This window comes from Callorhinus ursinus, unplaced genomic scaffold, assembly GCF_003265705.2.
Source record: "Callorhinus ursinus isolate GAN/ISIS: 27379988/994484 unplaced genomic scaffold, GSC_fseal_2.0 scaffold18, whole genome shotgun sequence".
Classification (NCBI taxonomy): domain Eukaryota; kingdom Metazoa; phylum Chordata; class Mammalia; order Carnivora; family Otariidae; genus Callorhinus; species Callorhinus ursinus.
Genome location: NW_027397080.1, coordinates 21,093,574 through 21,118,833, shown reverse-complemented (window position 1 = coordinate 21,118,833; position 25,260 = coordinate 21,093,574). Strand labels below are relative to the sequence as shown.

Here is a 25,260-nt window from a genome sequence, read left to right as displayed (position 1 = left end):
GGAGCTCAACCCAGGACTTCAACTGATGACCCTGAAATCAAGACCTGAGTCGAGATCACAATGATGCCCAACCAACTGATCCAACCAGGCGCCCCCACACTTAAGATTCTTTAACAGGGATCTAAAACACTAAAAGGCAAAACAAATTCAGCATGCTTTTGGATGTCTGAATATTTAAACAGGTTTACTACCCTATCCTCCTTGTGTACCATATTCCATTTTTTAAAAGATGGTAAGTACTATTTTTCATGAAGAAAAACCTAGAAGCAGAAAAGGTACTACTACAATGAGTTTAATGTTGGTCTTAGATTATAAAAATAAATCTAGATTATTTTAGCGAACAAACTGATGGTTCCCAGGAAGGAGTGGGTAGGCTGATGGGTTAAATGGGTGGGTGGTAGGGATTAAGGAGTGCGCTGGTGTGATGAGCACCGGGTGTTGGAACTAAAATAAAAATTTAACAAAATGGCATGTTCATTAAAATGAAATGCTAATGAGCAGAAAGATTAGCCACTAATATCTGTTAATTCAGTAGCAAGTAGAAACATTAAGTGTTCTGAAAGTCAAGTCTATCACATGAACGTGATCTTTGAAATGGTGCTGAGTGGGGCACCTGGGTGGCTCAGTCGGTTAAGTGTCTGCATTCGGCTCAGGTCATGATCTCCAGGTCCTGGGACCAAGTCCCGCATCGAGCTCCCTGCTCAGTGGGGAGTCTGCTTCTCCCTCTCCCCCTGTTTGGGTCCTCTCTGTTTCTGTCTCTCTCTCTCTCTCTCCCTCTCTCTCAAAAGAATAAATAAAATCTTAAAAAAAAAAATGGTGCTGAGTATCCCAGGGTAATCTTCGGTGAGGGGGGGCGTACAACAAAAAGGTCCTGCTTAGTTATGGGGAAATCAATGACCAGATTTTCAATTCACTATGTTCTTCTCTAAAATCAATCCGCCTCAACACTGCGGTTCCACTCATGGTCTCTGCCTGCCTCTCCTTTCTCAGTCATCTGCCCACTTCATGGAAGAAAGATATAACCTCTCACACAGAGATTTAAAAAGTTTTAGCCATGTCATTACAAGACATGTTTACAATAAAATTTTGCTTTGTGTTTAATTCAAAAATTTATTAACATACTTATATGGATGGATTATGTGGTGATATTTATAATTTAAAAAAAAAAAGCTCAATCCAAAAGAACTTTTGAACTATTTATAGAGATTTTATGGTTACAGAGATCTTAAGTAGATTCCACTAGGAAAAAATCCCATACAGTCAATTATAATGTAAATACTACCACGGGAGAAAGGGTAAGGGTTAAAAATGTCCTGCTCTAAAGAAAGACCCATCCCTGTGTCTCTGAAAAGTTAGTACTATGTTAATTTCATTTGGACTCAACTGAAAGAGGGATGTTACTGTTTTACTATTTTTGTTAGAAATCACATTATTTGTAGCTACTTAAAATTATGATAAAAAATAACGGATTTTGGGCGGCGTTGGTTAAGCGGCTGTGTTGAGCTCAGGTCATGATCCCGGGGTCCTGGGATCGAGCCCCGCATCGGGCTCCCTGCTCCACGGGAAACCTGCTTCTCCTTCTCCCACTCCCCCCGCTTGTGTTCCCTCTCTCGCTGTGTGTCTCTCTGTCAAAGAAATAAATAAAATCTTTAAAAATAAATAAATAAAAATAACAGATTTCAAAATGTTCAGGGAGGGGCACCTGTGTGGCTCAGTCAGTTAAGCAACTGATTCTTGGTTTCAGCTCAGGTCATAGTCTCAGGGTTTTGAGACTGAGCCCTGTGTTGGGCTGCATGCACAGCCTGCTTGGCCTTCTCTCCCTTTTCCTCTCCATCCCCCTCTGTACCTCTCTCCATGCGCTTGCCGTGTGCACGCACACTCTCAAATAAATAAAATCTTAGTAATAAAATATTCAGGGAACAAAAATTTGTTCAATATTCTTGTAGAGTACACAGGACAAAATGTTTGAAGACCACCATTACAGGGAATTAACAATGTCAGGAGCGTATACAGTAATGAGGAGGTTGGGCATTTCTAACTAAACATATTAAGATTTAACATGTTTGATGTTCTGAAAAAATATTTTATATATTTATGGGAGAGAGAGAGAGAGCACACACGAGGCAACAGGGGAAGGAACCCAGGGGGAGGAAGAGAGAGAAGCAGACTCCACGCTGACCAGAGCCCGATGCAGAGCTCCATCTCACAACCCTGAGATCATGACCTAAGCTGAAACCAGGAGTTGCACTCTCAACCGAATGAGCCACCCATGCGCCCCAACATGCTAGATACTTTGTGTGAGATGGAATATAAAACAACTCAAACAAGTTCATGATAGAATACCAAGGATTTTCTAATTTTGATAAAAAAGAAAACAAGAGATGAAATTTGCCACGTACATTATATACAGCAGTGAGGTATTAAAACATTGGGATGGGATCCTGATAAGGTGGAGTCTCTTTCTCTTGACCTATTTTAAAATTTAGGACTATCTATATTTGAAGATAGATAAAACAGTGTTAGCAATGCTTCTAATCCTACAATTCTAACTAAAATTTAGATAAATCAAATAAACCTCAGTAAATAACAGTTCAAGCTGCGTCTCAATTTTGTTCCCAGATTCTCGTAATATATATCCATATATACACACACATATATATGTGCAAATATATATTCATAATATATACTCATAATATATATATCCTTATACCTCAATATTAAAGTGGGAGTGCATAGCTGAATATCTATAAACACCTAAATGTGACTTTTTTTGTAGTATCTTCTTTTTTATCTATTTTTTATTATTATTAACATACTATATTATTTGTTTCAGGGGTACGGGCCTGTGGGTCATCAGTCTTACACAATTCACAGCACTCACCACAGCACATACCCTCCCCTATGCCCATCACCCAGCCACCCCATTCCTGCCACCCCCCTCCACTCCAGCACCCATCAGTTTGTTTCCTGAGATTAAAAGCCTCTTATGGTTTGTCTCCCTCTCTGGTTTCCTCGTTTCACTTTTTCCTCCCTTCCCCTATGATCCCCTGCCTTGTTTCTCAAATTCCACATATCAGTGAGATCATATGATAATTGTCTTTCTCTGACTGATTTATTTCACTTAGCATAATACCCTAAATGTGATTTAAAAATAGAAACTCTCTCTCCAAATTACAAAACCATGGTCTCACTTAATCAAAAACATGTTCCCACTTAACCATCCGTGGAAGATTCCCCATATACATCCAAAAGCCAACTCCATCAACCATGCTCCTCCCTGACACCTTGGGAAAGTGGCTTTGATTCCTTAAGAAAGAACAGTGGCAGGAGACACACCTATTCCCAATCCTTTTCTCTTATTTAGACTCCATAGTCCAAACCTCACCCAAAAATGACAAACACGGTAATAAAGTGATGAGAAACTCAGCCGAGATGGCTCCTACTGGAAGAACTATTCACTTCTGTAGGGAGTTAAGTGGGTATTCTGGCCCAAGAACATGGATGTGACAACAGCTATTCACCAAGTACTCCCAATGGCAGACCTCATCACTACAAAACAACAAGCAGCTTACTCCCCAAAGGCATTGCTCACATTTTGGGGATGGGAAAAGATACTTAACAGGAAGGAGTATACACTGTTCTCAGAGTTCCCTGCTAGAGTTACTTCCCCAACATAAATCTCCTAACCCAAAGAAAAGGACTACGAATCCTACTATGTTAAATCCACCGTTCATCAGTTTAGGATTAATACTTGCTATCCGCTCCCCTTTCATCCCCCCGACCCCCAATTAAGCTGGTTCTTGAATATTTGCCTTCAAACTGCACTGAAACCACTGCAGAAACCATTGCTGGGAAAAAAAAATTTTTTTTTTTAATTCAGGGATTTCTAACAAAAGATGTTCAGAGATTTTACATGTGTTTAAGAAACGGAAATATCTTTGCTAACCCAGAACCCAATCTTTGGCCGAAAGAATTTATCAAAAAGATTTCCAGTTAAAAAAAGAAAAAAAGAAAAAAATTTATATTTTAAAAGGGCACTCACAACTTAAAGGTTTTACCTAGATCTTCCTCAATCCCTAGTTGTAATTTCTTCCCCTCCATCTTTTCTATGTCTTCATCATTAAACTTATACCATTCACCGGACTGTGGATCTTTCACGTGGGCAATGTAGTGGCCAGAATAAGCGCTCACTCCTCTGTGTATAAGGACCGCACTGAGTTCATACACATAGGACCCACCTGGAGAAAGAGAAAGGGAAAAAGTGAAAGACAGTTTGAAGAACAGTATTTCTTATATCCTGAGTCTGAATTGTAATGATTAAAATTGTTTACACATCTGATAGAATTGAAAACATGTCACCTAAAACAAGACAAAACAAAAAAAAAAAGTCACCTAAGATAAAAAAAAAAAATCTAGTTTTACAAAATAATGTAAATGTCTTAAGCAGCTCGTTGCATTAACTCTCCGTTTCCTCTGCAAAATATACAGATGGAAAGAAAGCTCTGGCATCCTGGGCACCCAGACCAGGGTTACAAAGCTATTCTGTTGTAGACTTTGCTCCTCTGCAAACTGATGAGCTATATTCCTACGAAGAATCAGCTGTTCATATTCTTGTTACAAAATTATTTACACAAACTAACCAGATGGGAGTGTGAAACTAAAAAGCTATTGTTTCTAGAAAAAAAAAGAAGAAAAATGTTTTAGGAACAATTCGAGGTAAGACATTAAGAAAAATTGCTGTCAAAATAGGTGTAGGCCAAGATAACTGCAAACAACCAGGAGAGAAAACATTAAAAATCTAGAATGATTCTGCACTCAGATTTCTTCGTATTTTTAAATTCCTATTTATTTCACTCTAAATAACCAAAAACAAGTCACAGCCAATATATTATGCATGTGGTGGACTTTACCCATACATCAAAATATCAAGCAAATCGATATTGACACTTTCAGATATAATTTGAAAAAAAATCTTTTAAAACAATTACAGAGAGGAAACTACGTATGTACTGGAAAACATCACTTCTACACATTAAAATTAGAAAGCAAATAAAAAATTTATTAGCAGTCCCACAATACAAACATAACCACTATTAATACTGAAACCTGCAGGCTTTTCTAACAAATCATTAACATCTTTCTACATCATTAAATGTTCTTCTGAAATTTATTGTAATGTACCACAATATATCGAACCACTCCCATATCGATGGTCATTTAAAGCAGGAGCATTTTATTAACAGTTAAACAATAATAATTACTACCTTTGTGGCAGAAAAATCGTTGTAAATATCCTTGACGATTTCATCACTGTAACTTTCTTCAAACTGCAAGAAGTGAGTCGCAAGGCAGAGCCAATCACTCATTCAACAAACAAACATGCTGCACGCTTTTAGGAACACAGGGTACAGCAGCTGAGTAAAAGGGCAAAGTCTCTGCATTCTTGTAGCTCACTGAGGGATTCAGTAATACAGATTAACACCTACCTAACCCACTCCAGCTCAAAATAATTTAAAATACTAAGTAAGATATGGGCACCTGGGTGGCTCAGTCGGTCAAGTGTCTGCCCTCAGCTCAGGTACTGGGATGGAGCCCTGCAGAGGGCTTCCTGCTTAGCAGGGAGTCTGCTTCTCTCTCTCCCTCTGCCCCTCCCCACTGCTCATTCTCTCTCTCTTTCCCCCCTCAAATAAACAAAACCTTAAAAAAATTTTTTTCCATGTGCAATAACCAGCATGCAATCAAAGATAACCAAGTACAGAAGAAACACGGCAACATTAAAAGAACCCACCCAGACAGCAAAAATAAGCCTGCACAATATTCCAACAACGTCAGTCATGGTTTACAAAACTAGGCTTTCTACGTTTCAAGAAATGAGAAGCTTGAAAATCTATCTATTCAGGGGCACCTGGGTAGCTCAGTCAACCAGTTGAGCATTTGCCTTCGGCTCAGGTCATGATCCTGGGGTTCTGGGATCAAGTCCCACATCGGACTCCCTCCTCAGCGCGTCAAATAAATAAATAAAATCTTAAAAAAAAAAAAAAAGAAAAGAAAAGGAAATCTATTCAAGTAACAGAGAACCATAAAAAGTGATGCAGATTTGAATCAGAGGAAGTATCAGTATTTACGTTAAAGGTAACTGGACTAACTGATCCAGTTAAAAGATCTAGACAGGGATTCAATTTTTTGGTATAAATTTGAAATTCCTCAAAAAAAAAAAAGCTTGAAAGGAAGACAGACACACAGCTAGGATGGTGTTTTTCTCCAGCTACCTTCAACCACCACCCACATGAAGGAGCAGAAGACAGAGACACTGCAAGACTTCGTCAATGGGGGGGGCGCCTGGGTGGCTCAGTCGTTAAGCGTCTGCCTTCGGCTCAGGTCATGATCCCAGGGTCCTGGGATCGAGCCCCGCATCGGGCTTCTTGCTCCATTGGGCTTCTTGCTCCGCGGGAAGCCTGCTTCTCCCACTCCCCCTGTTTGTGCTCGCTCTCTTACTGTGTCTCTCTCTGTCAAATAAATAAAATCTTTCAAAAAAAATAAAAATTTTTTAATTAATAAAAATTCATTAATAAAAATTAAGGAAGTGACTGCCATAAAAGCCAGATTAGTGCCTATGATATTGGGGGGGAGAGGCTGTTACTGGGAGGGGCACAAAAGAGACTTTGGAGTCATGGGAAAGTTATTTCTCGAGCTGGATGTTGCTCACACAGATGTCCACTTTGTGAGAATTCTGCAACCCACACGTTTGTATTTGGACTCTATATTAAAAGGAAGGATTAGCGGATAGAGCGACATGTATGGTGCAGACAGTGGCAGGACAAGGGAGGGTCTGCCCACCATGGATGGCTGCGGGAGGGTGAAGACAAGACCACTGAAGCAGACAAGTAGGAAAAATCACCAACAATACCTGTTCCTTATAGTATTCCCTAAATTAAATCATCATGATAAACCACACAAGTAGAAGCAGTAACCATGACTGCATTACCAAGACACAACACAAAAATTTTCCTATCACAACACGACTCTTCACCTAAATTTATACTCATCGATTCTTTATACTATCAACTTCAGAATTCTGGTAGTTTTAAACAGCCAGTGGAACCTGTTCTTTAATGTGCACCTATATTATTTGGATCATCATGTTGTCTTAATGTTTTGCTAACTATATTTAAATATAATTGGTTTCTTCTGAAATTCTGTGGATTTTATTCAGTCCCCAAATCTCAATGTGACCTACAGGAATACTAAAATTCCCTGCCAAAAACTTAAAATAACCCCCCCCCCCCCCCGCAAAATACAGCAAAAGTTCAGTTATTAGAGAGTCAGTCAGGTGCTAAATCTATGTAGATCTGCAGGTGCACTATTTAAAGAAACAAGTGAATTCTCCTTTTTTAAATAAAGAGCATCTTTTAGATCTATCTTCTCTCAGCTTTTTATGTGGATATGTGTGTACAGATACGTATCAGCTAGAATATAGGAAAATATAAATACTGGTGGCCTGGGTGATAGAATTACAGGTGGTTTGTGTTTTTGTTTTTTATTTTTTAGGATATTAATTATTTATTTGAGAGACAGAGTAGAGACAGAAGAGAGAGAATGAGCCAAGGGGAGGGCCAGAGAGGCAGAAGCAGACTCCCCCCTGAGCAGGGAGCCCGATGCAGGGCTCTATCCCAGGATCCTGGGATCATGACCTGAGCCAAAGGCAGACGCTCAACCGACTGACCACCCAGGTGCCCCTTTTGTGGTTTTGGTTTTTTTTTTTTTTTTAAGTAGGCTCCACACGCAATGTGGGGCTCAAATTTATGGCCCTGAGATCAAGAATCGCATGCTCCACCCTATACTGGGTGTAGAGATTACTTAAAAATAAAATCTTAGGGGGCCTAGGTGGCTCAGTCAGTTGAGCATGTGACTCTTGATTCTGGCTCAGGTCATGATCTCAGGATCTTCGGAATGAACCCCATGTCTGTCCCCCTCCCTCTGCCTCTCCCACCCGTTGCAAGCTCTCTCTCTAAAAATATTTTTAAAAATTATTTAAAAATAAAAAATAAAAGTTTATTATTTAGTCAGCAAACACTAAATTTAAATATTTCTACAGGTTTTATGACCTACCAAGTCTACTTCACAATCATCTTATTTTCCTCATAGTACAAATTGGACAAATACATAAGTTTAGTAACAATAATAAAAACTATTCAAAATCATACAGTGGAGTCAAGGGAAGTGCTAATTTTATATCTAAGCTTCTGTCCCCTGGGACATCACTAAGCTATCAGACATCTCTAACTTCAAACAATTACCTGACAGTGTAGGCAGGAAACAAATCCCTACACAAGTGAACTACAGTTTATTCATTCCATCAACTACAGTAATAGCCAAGTCCAGGAGCAAAGTCTCCAGCTGTTTCCTCCTCCACCGAGTGCAAATTTTAAACCACAGCATTGACAGAGCATCACACATTTTAAAGCTTAAACACTTAATATTGTTCCCCAACCTCCCCAATTGTTTCTTCCACAGGTTTTTAGGGATTGTTTTTATTGTAAGTCGCCTCCAGAAGCTTTTTATAGAAAGAGACAAAAATTATGATATAATTTATTAAAAATTTAATAAACAGTAAGATCAATCTGGAAAACGAAGGGAAGCAGTCCTTCCAGTCAGGGCAAGAAAAACAAAAGGGCCAAATGTTTTTCTCTATCGAGCACCACCCTGTATGGTAAGGTGATGACCACCAAGAGGGAAAGAAAGTAAATTATTTCTTCTTGATACTTTGTCACAGCATCCTAGAACTCATCAGTCATCACAGATAGGGAGAATTATAGCATAAATATTGGGATTATGCCACCCAAAGTTTTTGATAAAGTTAAAAAAAACATGAATGGAGGCAGCTCAGAATTTTATGAGGAATTATACTGACACTAAGGGACCACGTGTGGGTTCAGACAGTAAAATACCTTCTCCCCTTTTTATTCTTTTGTAGACATTGATGAATCATCTAATTTCTGTGGTGTACTTACTCATTGAAAATGGAAGTAACATCTCAGCTCGCCTAAAAAGCCTTTGTTCCCAGACAGAGGTTAGCAAAGAATACTTATAAAATGCTATCCTGTATTCATCACAAGCTGATCACAAGTTACAGTCTCTGGGCATTATAATTATCACTGCTCGGTAAAAATATTACCTTTATGTTCCACATAAGGCTCCATATCCAAAATTTCTGAGAAGCCAATGTAGGTATTCAGCTTTTTCTTATGTCCAGTTTGCCTAACCAAGAGGAAAGCTAATTATATTTAAAACAATCATAAAACAATGTATAAGCTCTACCAGCTATTTTAATAAACTCAATGGTACCTAGGTAGGTTTCACTCAGCAATCTTGCTCAAAAACTTGTACGATTAGAAGTCAACATAATGCTGTCTTATAATTGGTGGAAAAGAATAGGTTAAAAGTATGAATTTTAAGTGTTGATTCCAAACTAATTTTCGGAAGTTTTAATATAATCACAAGAGAGCCACAGATGCTCCTGCTTCATAGAGGTAATGTCCATGTGCAAACATTGCCTTTATCTTAATTATAAAATCAAAGATATGTTCCCATGGGAGTCGGGTAGGGTGGAAGAGTGTAATAAGTAGAAATTTATGCAGTTCTTATTCAAAAATACAGAACATCAAGATAATTCAGTTCTTACCTATATGTTTGTTTTCCTTTGCAGTGTTTAGAATTAATAGAATAAAAATAAGGATTCCCTACTTTTCTAGTTCTCACTCAGATATTGGCTGGCTTCCTTAAGAATTTTGTGAGAAAACCAGGTATTATTGGCATTTCAAAATGGAAAGTCCCACCTACACAATCTAGAGTTTCGGCATTCTAATACTTTATCTGTCTATGGTAAAATCTGTACACATTAGGCCACAATGAGCAACAAACACTGCTCCTCATACATATTTACCTGTCAAAAACAAAACGCATCAGCTGTAAGTTCAGGGTACAGGGAAGGCTCAGGAGTCTGATCTTCCTTGTGGCATTCTGTTTACTTTGACAGTTTTCACAAAAGTATCGATTGTCTCCTTCTAATTTTTCTTCCTGATCAGAAATAAGACAGTACTTTAAAAAAATTAGAAGATGGAAAGATTTTTAAAAAGTGATCAAATCTGATGTAAAGCATAATTTCATTTTAAGTGACAGCCCCCCGAACCTGCTGAAGATCAAGTCACTCTAAGTAATGAAGGACACATGATAAAAGGCATTACTGAGCAGTAATATTAATTTGCATACAGTGATTTAAAATTGTGCCTCTTTCCAAAATGTATGATTTTTTTTTTAAGTACTTCTCAAAAATACTTTGTCCTGACAATCCCACTTCTGGGAATTCTAAGGAAGTAGGTTGTACAGGAAAAAAAAAAAATCATATGTACTTTGATGCAACAAAATTAATTTAAGAACTGTGAAAAATGGTGGAAATTACATAGGGCACCAGAATACAAAACTACATATATACAAAATCATACACAGACACACACATACACAGTTAAAATTGCTGAATCAAGCTGATGAGATAAAGCTAAAAGATCTCGGGAAATTCAGTGGTATGGCTTAGTGGTTTCTTCTTGGATTTTTCCTGTTATGTCTTCTTAATTCACTGGCCAGTCCTGCCCCCAGCGTTCGCTGCCACCTCCCCCTAACCTCCCTGGTTTCCTGTGTCTGAAGGTCCAAAGGCTCAGTGTCTTTGGTCCTCGTCTCTCTCAATCCTGCTTTTATCCCACCCCAAAAACCCTGAACCACACATCTCAAATCTAACACACCCCAAAGCAAACTCCCAATCCCTCTCCCAAGCCTATTCCTCCCACAGCCCTTCCCAGAGCAATTGTGGCAACCCCATCCCTACCTGGCGCTCAGGCCAAACCTTAGTAATCCCTGACTCCTCCCCTTCTCTCCATGTCCAGTCAGCAAACTGTATCAGCTCTACTTGGAAAATACACTGAAAATCCAAACACTACTTATCACCTCTTCGGATGACCCTTTGTCGAAGCCAGCATCAACTCCTTTGCCTGCCCAGGCCCAACTTCAGCCAATTCTCAAGACAGCACCCAGAACCGTCCTGTTCAAACAGATCCTAATTCTATGCTTACCATCCCCTGATGGCATCTCACTACACTCAAAGTCAAGCCTCTGGCCAAGGCCCACCAGGCTCCATCGGTATGATCCTCAGTTACCTCTACATCTTTCTCCCCTTGCTTATCCACTTCAGCCACACTGACCTTGCTGTCCCTCAAATTACCAGGCACATTCCTGTCTCAAGCTCTGCACTTCCTCCCATTTCCTCCATGGCTCAATCCTTCACCTTCCATCATTTTATTTCTAACTGCAACCAACCCCACTTTCATCCCTACCACATTCTCCATCCCCCTTCCCAGGTTTATTTTTCTCCGTAGTACTTATTCTAGGTGACACACTACATATTTTACTGTTATCCCCAGCCCCCACACCACTAACATTACAAGGCAAAAGTTCTCAGTTTCTGTCCACTAGGGGTTATCCCCAACCACTGACTCGGTGTGTAAACACAGTAAACAAACAATATCTACATGAATGAATTCAGTAAATGAGTATGTGAAGCAGGTTAACAGTTGTGCTAAGAAAGGAAGAAAGGTACAAAAATATTTTAAGAAAGGAAACTAGGATAAGCTCGTCTAATATGCCATGTGCTTGTTCCCACTTGGTAACAAAGGTTTCCCTGAGCAGCTTTCTCAACTCAGAACGAAAGGGAGCCACTCCCCTCCCTCCACATGCATCTACATACAAGAAGAAATACAGAGTGGAAGGGCTGAAGAATGACCAGTGTGTTTAAAAAAAAAAATTTGCATTCCACACCTTGTAGTTCTCCTTAAATGAAAAGGCAATTTAATCGGATGATAGTAGAGCTTAGATTTCCTTAAACACTCTACCACCCCTAATCATCCAAGTTTTAACACATAACTTTACATGTAAAATAACTGAAGGAGCCCTTCAACATACAGCCTGCTTCAGCACTTTAAAATTTACATAGTTTCTTGCAGATCATTACAGAAACAGAGACACGTCATATGTGGAAAAGGCTAATAATGAATTTAGCCATTAAACCAAAAAACTACTCAGAATAGTATTTAACGGTTAGTGAGTAGAAACAACATATATGCCAAAATTTGAATACCTTCAAAAATTCTGAGATGCAATCTGTTAATTGCTTGTGGCCTTGGATATTTAACTCCAGTTCATAAAACTTTGATAAAAGCTTAGACTCTCTGCCACACTGATTGCAACTATAATAAAACAGAGTGATAAAATTAAGGTCAGAGTGGGAAAACAATCCAGTTCCATTTTATTACACTCTAGAACTATGGAAAGAAGCATTTATTACCTTTTCTTTCATGGAAATTATTTACACTATATATTAAAAATAAAAAACAAAGTGAACGGTAAGGCCTGTAGTTTATGATTAGGAAAAATTTCAAGAGGCATTTTACATTCACTCTCAGTATTCTACCGACTCCAATCTCCCTCTCTGAGCTCACACCACAGCCATAAAGTATATGGTGAGCCCTCAACCACACACATCTCTCAACATCTGAAGGGCTTCAGCTGCATTTACCACGTCAGCTGTTTACATGTTGCCATGGAAATGAATTACTATAAATATTACTGGCCCCATGATGGCCCATGAAAGCTGTAACTTGGAACTTAACTGAAAATCAGATAACGTGCTAAGTTAACAGTCTTAGAAGACAATGCATGGTGGGAAAGCTGAAACACACTTACACGGTTACATAAGCATATTCTCCACAGAACTGCTGTTGGACAATGTTCCGCACATCTGGATTCTTTTGTTTAGACAAAGTGTCTTCCAATAGAGACATAAAGAGTTTTGAAAATTCTTGGGCATCCTACAAGTTTGGGTTAATAAAAAGAAAAATCAAACCTTGCTTTTCGACTTTTGATACAAACAGCAATAAGTGAAATGTTCCAGAAACTATCTCTATTTTGAACTTAGCATTTTCAAATAAGGACTAGAGCTATGTTGAATCAGTTTGTACCCACATATGAGTTTTCAGAAATGGGATCAAGGAAAATGTGTAATATGCTGGACAGTTCAATAAATGCTCTAATTCAAAATAGAAAAAAGTTAATTTTTAGAAAGCATTTCACTTCACTTCCTCCTACAAACATTCTAAAGAACATCTGGGGGGCGCCTGGGTGGCTCAGTTGTTTAAGCGACTGCCTTCAGCTCAGGTCATGATCCTGGAGTCCCGGGATCAAGTCCCCACATCAGGCTCCCTGCTCAGCGGGGAGTCTGCTTCTCCCTGACCTTCCTCCCTCTCATGCTCTCTACCATTCTCTCTCTCTCAATAAATAAATAAAAATCTTAAAAAAAAAAAAAAAGAACATTTGGGTACCTTTTTATATTTAAAAAAACTTAAAGGTTCTGGGGCACCTGGGTAGCTAAGTCTGTTAAGCCTCCGGCTCTTGATTTTGGCTCAGGTCATGATTTCAGGGCCCTGAAATTGGGCTCTGAATCGGCTCCGCTCTCAGCAGGCAGTCTGAGGATTCTCTCTCCTTTTCCCTCTGCCTCTCACCCCCTCACTGTGCTATCTCTAGCTTTCTCTCTCTCTCAAATAAATAAGTAAATCTTTAAAAAAAATTCATAGAACTTAGGTGCTCTTACCTGCTGTTGCCCTGTGTCCAAGCCCAAGGCTTTAACAAATCCCGATGGATCAATGTATCGCCTATTACTGTTTTGCAACAAGGCAAACAAATACTGAAGATGCTCACAAATTGTTTGAGGCTCATAATCTATTGAAAAACATATGTTGTTTTTAGAAAACTGCTAACTTTTCTTTGCAATATGTACTTCTTTACATAAGAACATAATTAAGCACCCGTACATTTACAGCATTAGTGTTTTATTATAGTTCTAAAACTTTAATAGAAATAAATTGGTAATCCTATTTGTTTTGGAAGTAATGAGGCAGCCATGGCTATCCATATACGTCCCCTAAAGGCAAGAGTTGTATGTGCATTACAACAGCAACCATGACTAGTTTTCTAGTGTCAAATCACACTGAAATGTTCAGTCCAATATAAAAACCACAGACTATATTTACCATTCATATAAGATGGCCAAATATTTTAATATAATCTCATTAATGTAAACTTGCCATAAATTAAGTGACAGGATTCAAACTTGAATGAATATATTTTAAAATCCTAGAATTTTAGAGTGGCAAGTTTTATTGAGTCGGGAAGGTATTTTAAATAGGAAATGTGGATCTCCAGAGCCCCAAAAGACTTGAGCATTATCTTCTGTGCCAGTCACTACCCTGCTTTGCCCACTCTGATAACGGATCAGCTACGCCAACATCTCTCCTTTACCAGGCTGCGCAAGGTGAAGTCTTGCCAGCAGAGGGCACTGAAGGGTTCAGTTGTGCCTGCCCCTCCGGGCCCGGGCAGCCAACAGCATCCAGCAGCTTCCTGCAGCGCCTCCTCTGGTAGCCGCCAAAGTAGGCGGTCTCTGGTGAGGCACTTCCTCTTGAATGACCACCATGGGAATGACCTCTTAGGCATCCTCTCAGGTGACTTAATAGGGGTTTCTGAGGCCCAGGATTTCCCTGTAGACAGTTTCAAACAGGGGTCCCTTATTGAGGAAGCAGCTCAGCAACTTCTCCGCCATCTAGTGAGCCTGCACAGGGCATTCTCCAGAGGTCCAAATTTCAGGCCTGAGGAATGGGGGTGGAGAGTCCTCCCTGGGGGTTCTTTTTTGCCTTGGGGGTAGTGGCTGCTCCCTACATCTGCTAGTCCTATATTTTTTCAAGTCCTCTTTAATTCTTACCACTCCCCCCCATTCTAATTTCCTGTTAATAATTCCCTATTCTTGGTGAGCATTTCATAACATGTAATTGTCAAATCACTATGCTGTACACCTGAAACTAATATATTGTCAACTATAATTCAACTTAAAAAGAATCCCTTCCAGGGGCACCTGGGTGGCTCAGTCGTTAAGCGTCTGCCTTCGGCTCAGGTCATGATCCCGGGGTCCTGGGAGGAAGCCCCGCATCGGGCTACCTGCTCCACAGGAAGCCTGCTTCTCCCTCTCCCACTCCCCCTGCTTGTGTTCCCTCTCTTGCTGTCTCTCTCTCTGTCAAATAAATAAATAAAATCATTAAAAAAAAAAAAAGAATCCCTTCCAAAAAAACCTCCAGTAGTATATGTTTTAAAAATAAAAAAAAAAGGGGCGCCTGGGTGGCTCAGTCGTTAAGCGTCTGCCTTCGGCTCAGGTCGATTCCAGGGTCCTGGGATCAAGCCCCGCATCGGGCTCCCTCCTCGGCAGGAGGCCTGCTTCTCCCTCTCCCGCTCCCCCTGCTTGTGTTCTCTCTCACTCGCTGTGTCTCTCTGTCAAATAAACAAAATCTTTAAAAAATAAAAATAAAAATTAAAATTAAAAAAAAAGTCTGTCTTGTAGGATATAAAAACAATTCAGGGGCACTTGGCTGGCTACTATCCTTTCACGAAGATGGCACTGAAGGCTAAAAAGGAAGCCCCTGCCCCTCCCAAAGCCGAAGCCAAAGCAAAAGCTCTGAAGGCCAAGAAAGCGGTGCTGAAAGGCATCCACAGTCACAAAAAAAAAAAGATCTGCATGTCACAACCCAAGACAATGCGTCTCCGAAGGCAGTCCAAATATCCTCGAAAGAGCACACCCAGGAGAAACAAGCTTGATCACTGCGCCATCATCAAGTTCTCCATGACTACTGAGTCAGCAATGAAGAAAATAGAAGACAACAACACACTTGTGTTCACTGTGGATATCAAGACCAACAAGCACCAGATCAAAGGGGCTGTGAAGAAGCTCTACGATATTGACGTGGCCAAGGTCAACACCCTGATCAGGCCTGATAGAGAGAAGGTGGCATACATTCGACTGGCTCCTGACTTTGGATGTTGCCAACAAAATCGGGATCATCTAAACTGAGTTCAGCTGGCTAAATCTAAATGTTTTCACCATAAAAAAAAAAAAACCAACATAAGGGCGCCTGGGTGGCTCAGTCGTTAAGCGTCTGCCTTCGGCTCAGGTCATGATCTCAGGGTCCTGGGATCGAGACCCGCATTGGGCTCCCTGCTCAGCGGGAAGCCTGCTTCTCCCCCTCCCACTCCCCCTGCTTGTGTTCCCTCCCTTGCTGTGTCTCTCTCTGTCAAATAAATAAAATCTTTAAAAAAAAAAAATTCTTAAGCTAAACGGCATTTTAATTTTTTTCCAACCCTTTCAATAAATGTGATCACCAAGATGCAGAACTGTTTTTTTTCAGGAATTGATTTGTTCTGTTGTTTTCTGACAATTTGATTTTTTTCCTTTAAATTAAATTTCATGTTTCCTTTTTTGAAAAAAAAAAAAGCAAAAACAAAAAACAAAAAACACACAGCAAAGGATTTACAGATGGGAGCATGAGTCAAAGTTCCCAACTTAAGAGTTCTCAGACCTACGTAACCTCAGACATTCACTGCCCTCCATCCCCCAGCTTTGAGAAAGAGAAAAATCTGGTTCCATGAAAAGTTCCATCTTAAAGAGAATAATCTCTAAATAGAAAGTAGTATCAATCAGGAATAATAATCCACACACTGTGCGTGAAACTAATTCCAGTAGAAACAGTTTGAAACCGATTTGGTCTAAAAACACTCTAAATGAGTGGAGCTGGTATTGGTGATTGATTTTGCCAAGGACCTTAATTTTAGAGGCTATCAACAAAGTCGGTGTATTTGGGAATCAGAACAAAAGACCCTCTGTGGTCACAATGAAATATTAAGTCTCCCAAACTAAGGAAAAGAGTAACCTTGTCTGCTTTACTGACTGATTTTTATCAATCACTACAAATTAATGGGCTACAATCACGGCATATTACATAAAGAAATTGTAGCTGTAAGCTATATAAGAATAATGAAATGGACTTCCATCACTTGAATAGGAGCCATTTCGGTGCATAAATAATAAATTTACAGAAAAAAGGGAACACGATTTTGAATCCTGACAATGTTTACGAAGAACCTCCCAACACGCCCGGCACATGACGAGCCCTCAGGAGTTAGTTTCTTGCATTTGCTAAGTGTTCCATCTGGCAATCTGCTGTGAAGGGAGTGGGCCCCACCCCCACCCCACTAACCTTTCCCTTCTGGGATACCATCTCCCATCACGTAGTCGCCACAGGTACTCGGACACAAGTACAGCGCCTGCCGCAGCTCCAAGTTCAGAAACCACACTTGAAGAAACGTGTTGACGTAACAAGTAGCGCCGAGGTTAGTGAGGCCCACAAATGAGTTCTACAAAAATACAAAATTTACAATTACAAAATCAATTTCCCTGTACACACAAAAATTGTAAGAGCAATTATTTTTAAATTGCAGATCAAAAATTCGTTACCACCACCCCAACCAACATGGCATAACCACGTAAGGCTCTCTTGGCCACGGGAGGACATAATTTCATGAAAGCCGCATCTCGGCTGGCTACAGGAGTGGGAAAGACTTAGGACAGCTCATCCCCCATCTAAGAGCCTGCCTTCTCTGGCCACTTACATCTAAAATTAAAGCGGCAGATTAAAGCAGCGGGCTCCAGGCCAAATCCATTCTGAACCTCTGTACATAGGGTTTTCATTTGCTCTAGTCCTAAACTGTCCACATTGAGGAGAATGACAAAATATAACTTCCACAAGAGTTCCTTTCTATCTTATAGATTAGGGAGAAATGAAGCAGGGAGAATTGGCTGCACCTTCTTCCAAAGAATGAGGATTCCTGAACTTACAAAGAATCATTCTTCTTAATACACAAAATATCTATATAGCTGACTATTTTGTGAACGCCAGGCTTTTTGGTTAGAAAATCTTAATGTGTTTTTAAAAAAAGTGAAACTATCGGTTATACTTATAATATATAAAAATACAAGCCCAAGAAAGCATGGTAGTATCACTATGGGAGCTTGGTTCCTTGACTTACCGCTTGCTTTAAAGAGAAGTTTTTAAAAACGAGTTCAAAATAAAACGAACAACATGAAAGCCAACAAAGAATCAGCATTTAAACTACAACTATCATCTAAAAGCTTGCTGGATTACATGGCCACCTGATTTAAAGCAATACCATTAAGAATTGTTCCAATTCAAGCAGTTTAAGTTCCACTGCTTATCTTCAAGCTGCAGGGGTTCCCCCAAATCAGTAATAGTTTCTGATCACAGATGCAAAACAAAACAACAAAAACCTAGAGGAATACCCCCATAGCGATCACTTAAAATTGGTCGGCTTACCTTTTTCCTCCTCTCACAGTTGGGATCATCAATGTTATGGAAACTATTTTCATCTATTTCTCCTAACCAAATATGCTCACCAATACCAACCAAGCAATTCGGATTTCCTTTGCAGTTTCGTCTACAAAAAAATTATTGTTTGATTAAGAAATGCCATAGTTCCATAAGAAACATGCAGATTAAAACTATAATGATATACCATTACTTCATCTATTTCTCATCTATAAAATTAGGAGAACTGAGAAGATGTAACATCACGCTCAATTTAAGGCTGTGGGGAAACAGAACTCATTTACTGCAGAGAGAATTCAAACTGGTAGTGGGACTTTCAGGGAGAGGACTTCTGCAATCTCTAACAAAACTACACATACAGGGGTGCCTGGGTGGCTCAGTTCTTAAGCGTCTGCCTTCGGCTCAGGTCATGATCCCAGGGTCCCAGGGTCGAGCCCCGCGTCCGGCTCCCTGCTCCGTGGGAAGCCTGCTTCTCCCTCTCCCACTCCCCCTGCTTGTGTTCCCTCTCTTGCTGTGTCTCTGTCAAATAAATAAATAAATCTTAAAAAAAAAAAAACTACACATACAGCTTCCTTGTCACCCACTAATTCATTTCTTTTTAACGAATATTTTTTAACATTTTATTATGTTAATCACCATACATCATTAGTTTTTGATGTAGTGTTCCATGACTCATTGCGTATATCACCCAGTGCTCCATTCTGTATGTGCCCTCTTTAATACCCACCACCAGGCGAACCCATCCACCAATTCATTTCTGATTATTCACTCTGAAGAGACACCTTTGAGAGTGCAGATATACCCGCACAAATAACACCTCGGGTGGTCATTACAGCACTGACTGTAACTGTGAAATACCGGAAAGCCAAATGACCCAACAGGGGACATGGTACCTAGGCACAACGGAGTACTATGCAACTGTAACAGGAAAATCACAGGACAAACCTCTATGGATAGGTGTGGAGTCAGTTCCAGGATGTATCAGTAAGAAAGGAACACGCAGAACAGTATCTATAGTATGCTACTTCTTGTCTATACATGTATCTGCTCATTCGAACAGAAAGAAACCAACAGGCTAAGCCAGAGACCAATAAAAGTGGTTACCTTCAGAACAGAAGTGGGTTTAGAGTAAAAACTGGAGGGGTATGTGACACTTTTTTGAATATACCGTTCCATACACTGCTGAACTGGGGGGCCTCTGTCAATGTGACACACACGCATACATACACACACACACAAACACACTCACAAGTAAGGATGGGAGGGGCCCTAAATCCAACACAAACACATTTCAATTAAATAACATATCCACAATGAAGGGAAGGGGGGTGAGGAACTAACCCAAGTAACCTGAACCCAGTCAGTAGCAAACTCATTTAGTAGTGTCCTCAGGCTAAAGATAAAAAGTACAAATACCAAATCTTAATGACTTCCTTTTCATAACAATTCTAAAAAACTACTTTCCTTATATTCTATATTTAAACAAGTAAGGAAATATTAGGGATAAAGGAAACCAAGGTTTGGAAAGTTACAAATAAGAAAGGGAGGAAGAAGAAAATGAAGCCTGCAGTATTGCATCAGGAATAAAAGACAAAAGCCTAAACCTGTAGGCAGATTAGGGTTGCCAGATAAACCATAGAACAGCAGTTACTTGAATTTCAGGTAAATGATATATTTCCTTAAGATTTTATTTGCTTATTTTAGAGAGAGAATGAGAGAGAGAGCATGAGAGGGGGGAGGGTCAGAGGGAGAAGCAGACTCCCTGCTGAGCAGGGACCCTGATGCGGGACTCGATCTTGGGACTCCGGGATCATGACCTGAGCCGAAGGCAGCCACTTAACCAACTGAGCCACCCAGGCGCCCTAAATGATATATTTCTATTAAAAAAATGTTTGTTATAGGGCGCCTGGGTGGCTCAGTCGGTTAAGTGTCTGCCTTTAGCTCAGGTCATGATCCCAGAATCCAGGGATCGAGTCCCACATTGGGCTCCCTGCTCTGCGGGGAGTCTGCTTCTCCCTCTGCCTCTGACCCTCTCCCTGCTCCTTCTCTCTCTCTCTCATGAATAAATAAATAAAACCTTAAAAAAAATTGCTCGGGATGCCTGGGTGGCTCAGCCTGTTAAGTGGCTGCCTTTGGCTCAGGTCATGATCCTAAGGTTCTTGGATCAAGCCCCACATCTGGCTCCGTGCTTAGCAGGGAGCCTGCTTCTCTCTCTGCCTGCCACTCCTCCTGCTTGTGCTCACTCTCTGATTTAAAAAAAAAAAAAAGATTGCTATTAAAAAATATACATATTTGTTGTCTAAAATTTAAATTTAACTGGGCAGGCAAAGTAGATGGCCTTTTGTCAGCTGAGGGTCTATAAGCAATCACATGAGCACTCCTAGCAACCAGGTCTTGATTTCTAAGTATTCCCCCACTCAAAGAACCCAGGGCTCCTGGGAGAAATAGCTGGTTCCAAGGCTGGACAGAGTACAAGATGAACGTGGAACATCTTGCTATGCCCAAAAGTAAGAATAATGTACTCAAAGAATGATGGGGGACATGTTAAAAGGACAGCTTGAGAGGGACTCCCTGTGGCAAAATCAGGAACAATGAGAAGGAAATTAATGATAGAATTATGATCTACGGAATAAATAGGAATCCATACTGAAATGGATGGATAAGGGATGGGAAATTCCTTCCTTATAGAAAAAAGTCAACTGTCAAAGTACAAGAAAGAAAATTAGAAAACCACCACTTGGCATCCATCAGATTAATACAAGAATCAAACAAGAATCATCAATGGATGCGAGTATAGGCAAGTTTGTAGAGTGGAGTATCAGGGAGTAATGAAACAACTACATAGTCTCAAAGTATCTTAGCATAGGGTGTTTATTAATTACTAAAGGAAAAATAGTAACTTTCAGTGGAGAAAGCTGGCCAACACTCCTTCACCAGAAGATCAAAGGTACAGTGGGGGGTCCCTGCTGGTATGACCTTCTGAGAGCACTGCATCACTTCTGTGACGTTCCTGCCAACGTAAACAGCCTCAATCTAATCATGAGGTGGCATCAGACAAACCCACCTTGATGAGCTTTCTACACTTCAAAAATGTCAATGTCATGAAATAAAGAAAGATTGAATGATCCTTTCAGATTAAAAAAGACTGAAGAGACAACTGGCTGCAGTACACGAGCTTGGATTTTTTGCTACAAAGGACATTATTAGATCTATACTTTCTGAATGTTTCAGAAGCTTAGCCACTAAAGCATTATGGATAGTAGTGAAAGACTGGAAACATCATCAACATCCATCAATAATAAACTGACAAATAATATAACAAAACAATAGAAACCACTCTATAGTCAAGGGAAAAGATGATGGAAACTTTTTATGTTATGATACGTAACAACGTTATTAGTTGAAAACACGAGGTACAAAAACAGTGTTTAAAAATGGGTGTGGTACGCATGTCAATTTATTTTTTTATTTTTTTTTAAGATTTTTTTTTTTTTTATTTGAGAGAGAGAGTGAGAGAGAGAGAGCACATCAGAGGAGACAGGGTCAGAGGGAGAAGCAGACTCCCTGCCGAGCAGGGAGCCCGATGCGGGACTCGATCCTGGGACTCCAGGATCATGACCTGAGCCGAAGGCAGTCGCTCAACCAACTGAGCCACCCAGGCGCCCACACATGTCAATTTAAATAGGAGGATATAGTATAAAATGGAAAACACCCTACCTCTAAGGAGGTGTAGCTCTGTACTTGCTAGCCACAGTTAAATTACCTAGCCAGCAGTTAATTTCAGAGAACATGTACAAACACAATGCCAGCATTCTAGGGCCCAATAATTTCCATTATTTATTACCCCATCATCACCTTTTATACTTTTAAGATTTTGAACTTGGAATGCACTACATATTCCAAAGTAAAGAACTGTTCTTAGCGTTCTGCTTAAGCATCCTGTCTTTCTGATCTTAAAAAATAAATTAAAAAAAAATCATTCTTGGGTGCCTGGGTGGCTCAGTTGGTTAAGCAGCTGCCTTCGGCTCAGGTCGTGATCCCAGGGTCCTGGGATCGAGCCCCACATCGGGCTCCCTGCTCGGCGGGGAGCCTGCTTCTCCCTCTCCCACTCCCCCTGCTTGTGTTCCCTCTCTCGCTGTGTCTCTCTGTCAAATAAATAAATAAAATCTTTAAAAAATAAAAAATAAAATAAAACTTCACTTCTGCATTATCACTTTAAAAAAAATCATTCTTTTTTTTTTAAAGATTTTATTCATTTATTTGACAGAGAGAGACACAGTGAGAGAGGGAACACAAGCAGGGGGAGAGGGAGAGGAAGAAACAGGCTTCCTACGGAGCAGGGAGCCCGATGCAGGGCTCGATGCTGGGCTCAATCCCAGGACACCGGGATCATGACCTAAGCCGAAGGCAGATGCTCAATGACTGAGCTACCCAGGTGCCCTGTCAGACCTAATTCTTAAAAGTGGTTGTCTCTCTTCCTCTAAACTTTCTTACAAAGCTAGTTAACAAACATGGGTTTTAAACACTCAAATCCAGAGGAACGCTAAGTTAAAACAGTCATGAAAGATGTTTTCTCTTACCCAATCAGTAAAAAGTTCCCAATGATGAATTAAGTAAAGTGAGAGGCACCTGTGTAGTCACCGGCAACAGGAGGAATGACTAAACACACCCTTTTGGAGAAACGTGAAAATGTCTCAAAATATTAAATGACACCAACATTTTGCTTCAATAATTCTACTCCTGGGCATATATCCATAAAATACACAACACTGTGGCAATAAAGCAATGATGAATCCCAATGGGTACTTTTTCTAGAACTCTGTAACAGAAGAACACCAAAGTGGCTGAAGTGGAAGACAAGGGACTAGTTCCAAAATGTTTGGTATGACATGCTAAGCAGCTGTGACAGGACCTGCTGTGATTTTAGGCCAGCAAAACACCTTGGCAGCAATCCTAGCGGAGGACGTCCTAAACCAGTTTAGTAACAATGAGGATGCAGGAACGCTGAATTCAAGTTTATCAATGAGAGAAAATCAACAGGACTTGGGGGACCCCTTAGATGGTGGGGGAAAGAAAGGAAGGGGGCAGCACCTGGATGGCTCAGGCCATGATCCCAGAGCCTGCGATCCAGCCCCGCATCTGGCTCCCTGCTCAGCAGGGAGTCTGCTTCTGCCCTTCCGCCTGCTCATACTCTCTCTCTCTCTCAAATAAAATATTTTTAAAAAGGGGGTGGGGTGGAAGAAGGAGAGGTCTGCAATGATGCCCAAAACTGTAAAGAATGAAAAACAATTTTCCACAAATCAAAAACTGTTTGGCTGGGGGCACCTGGGTGGCTCAGTCGTTAAGTGTCTGCCTTCGGCTCAGGTCATGATCCCAGGGTCCTGGGATCGAGCCCCGCATCGGGCTCCCTGCTCGGCAGGAGGCCTGCTTCTCCCTCTCCCACTCCCCCTGTTTGTGTTCCCTCTCTCACTGTGTCTCTGTCTGTCAAATAAATAAATAAATAATCTAAAAAAAAAAAAAACCGTTTGGCTGGGGACTGGAAAAACAAGAGGCTAGGTATCTAGGGTACAAACCACTAAGTTCCTCTGGTACTAACCACAGGTAAGAGATGAAGTTTGAGCTGTTTTGACAAATCTCCAAGGATCTGTCATTTAAGAGTATCTTCCAACACAATGGACAAAAATTTATAGCCAGTGATTTCATAGTTGCTATGCAACTGAAAAAAATTATTTGAACGGGCAAGGGGGTGGAGCTCCCACCCAGAGTAGTCATTTAAAGAGTTATTCCTTTGCTTTTCCTCATAATCTTTAGTTTCTTGCTCTTAGGAACATCATTTCACACTCAGCCCAGGCATGCTAACTTTCTTTCCTGCTTTGAGTGAAGAAGATCTGACTCCACCGAAGCTTTGCCTAATGCATCACAAACTTTCTGAAAAACAATTTGATTACATATATAACAACGACTTACTGGTCTCCACATCCTTAGACCTAGAACCACCATTTTAAAGAAGGTATCCTACGCAAACATAGATGTCAACAAACACTTTCAGAGATAATCATCACTACTTAGAAACAAGCTACCTGCCCAATTGCAGGAAAATCGTCAGCGTTGCTTATAACAGAAAACTGTTTATAAACAAGCTACCTGCCCAACCACAGAGACAATGTTAAAGTGTGGTATAGTGACATGATGGAATACTATACAGCCATTAAAATTCTTTTAAGGAATACCTTGAGACGTGTGACCTTGTTCAAGACAGAATTCTAAATAAACAGGATACAAAGTTATCCATTATGACTCTAATGTTGCTAAGGGGGAGGGAGTGATATTTTTATATTTTTTCAAAAAGTTTTTTTTTTTTAGATATTATTTATTTATTTTAGAGAGAGAATGAGAGAGAGAGCATGAGAGGGGAGAGGGTCAAAGGGAGAAGCAGACTCCCCGCCGAGCAGGGAGCCCGATGCGGGACCCGACCCTGGGACTCCAGGATCATGACCTGAGCTGAAGGCAGTCGCTTAACCAACTGAGCCACCCAGGCGCCCTCAAAAAGTTTTTGAAAAAAGAAATCACAAGGGAAATTAGAAAATACTCTGAAATTAATAAAATGTACCAAAAGTTGTGAGATGCAGCTAAATTAGTGGTTAGAGGGGAATTTATATCATTAAATGTTTAGATAGATAGATTGATCAATCAATATTTTAAAAAAACTAGCCTCTGGGGTCCTTGGCTGGCTCAGCTGGTATAGCATACAACTCTTGATTGCAGGTTGGTAGTCTGAGGCCCCTATGTGGGGTACAGTTTACTTAAAACAAAAAACAAAACAAACGGGTGCCTGGGTGGCTCAGTCGTTAAGCATCTGCCTTTGGCTCAGGCCATGATCCCAGGGTCCTGGGATAGAGCCCCGCATCAGGCTCCCTGCTCTGGGGGAAGCCTGCTT

At 40.4% G+C, this 25,260-nt stretch overlaps 1 protein-coding gene and 1 pseudogene across 4 annotated transcripts in view; one reads left to right on the top strand and one right to left on the bottom strand.

Annotated features, from left to right (window-relative positions):
• The window catches only part of USP48 (ubiquitin specific peptidase 48), a 93,528-nt gene that overhangs the window by 46,118 nt on the left and 22,150 nt on the right, over positions 1-25,260 (bottom strand). For 2 of the 4 annotated variants that reach the window (XM_025855974.2, XM_025855973.2), the window contains exons 2-9: positions 18,312-18,432; positions 17,178-17,334; positions 13,694-13,821; positions 12,790-12,914; positions 12,185-12,293; positions 9,944-10,077; positions 9,176-9,258; positions 4,059-4,238 (exon numbers count right to left, since the gene is read on the bottom strand). In XM_025855974.2, the coding sequence (XP_025711759.1) occupies positions 4,059-4,238; positions 9,176-9,258; positions 9,944-10,077; positions 12,185-12,293; positions 12,790-12,914; positions 13,694-13,821; positions 17,178-17,334; positions 18,312-18,432 (1,037 nt within the window). The remainder of the gene's footprint in view (positions 1-4,058; positions 4,239-9,175; positions 9,259-9,943; positions 10,078-12,184; positions 12,294-12,789; positions 12,915-13,693; positions 13,822-17,177; positions 17,335-18,311; positions 18,433-25,260) is intronic. The other 2 variants (XM_025855976.2, XM_025855977.2) reach the window with 1 other exon arrangement.
• On the top strand, positions 15,533-15,989 carry LOC141374497 (large ribosomal subunit protein uL23 pseudogene; annotated as a pseudogene).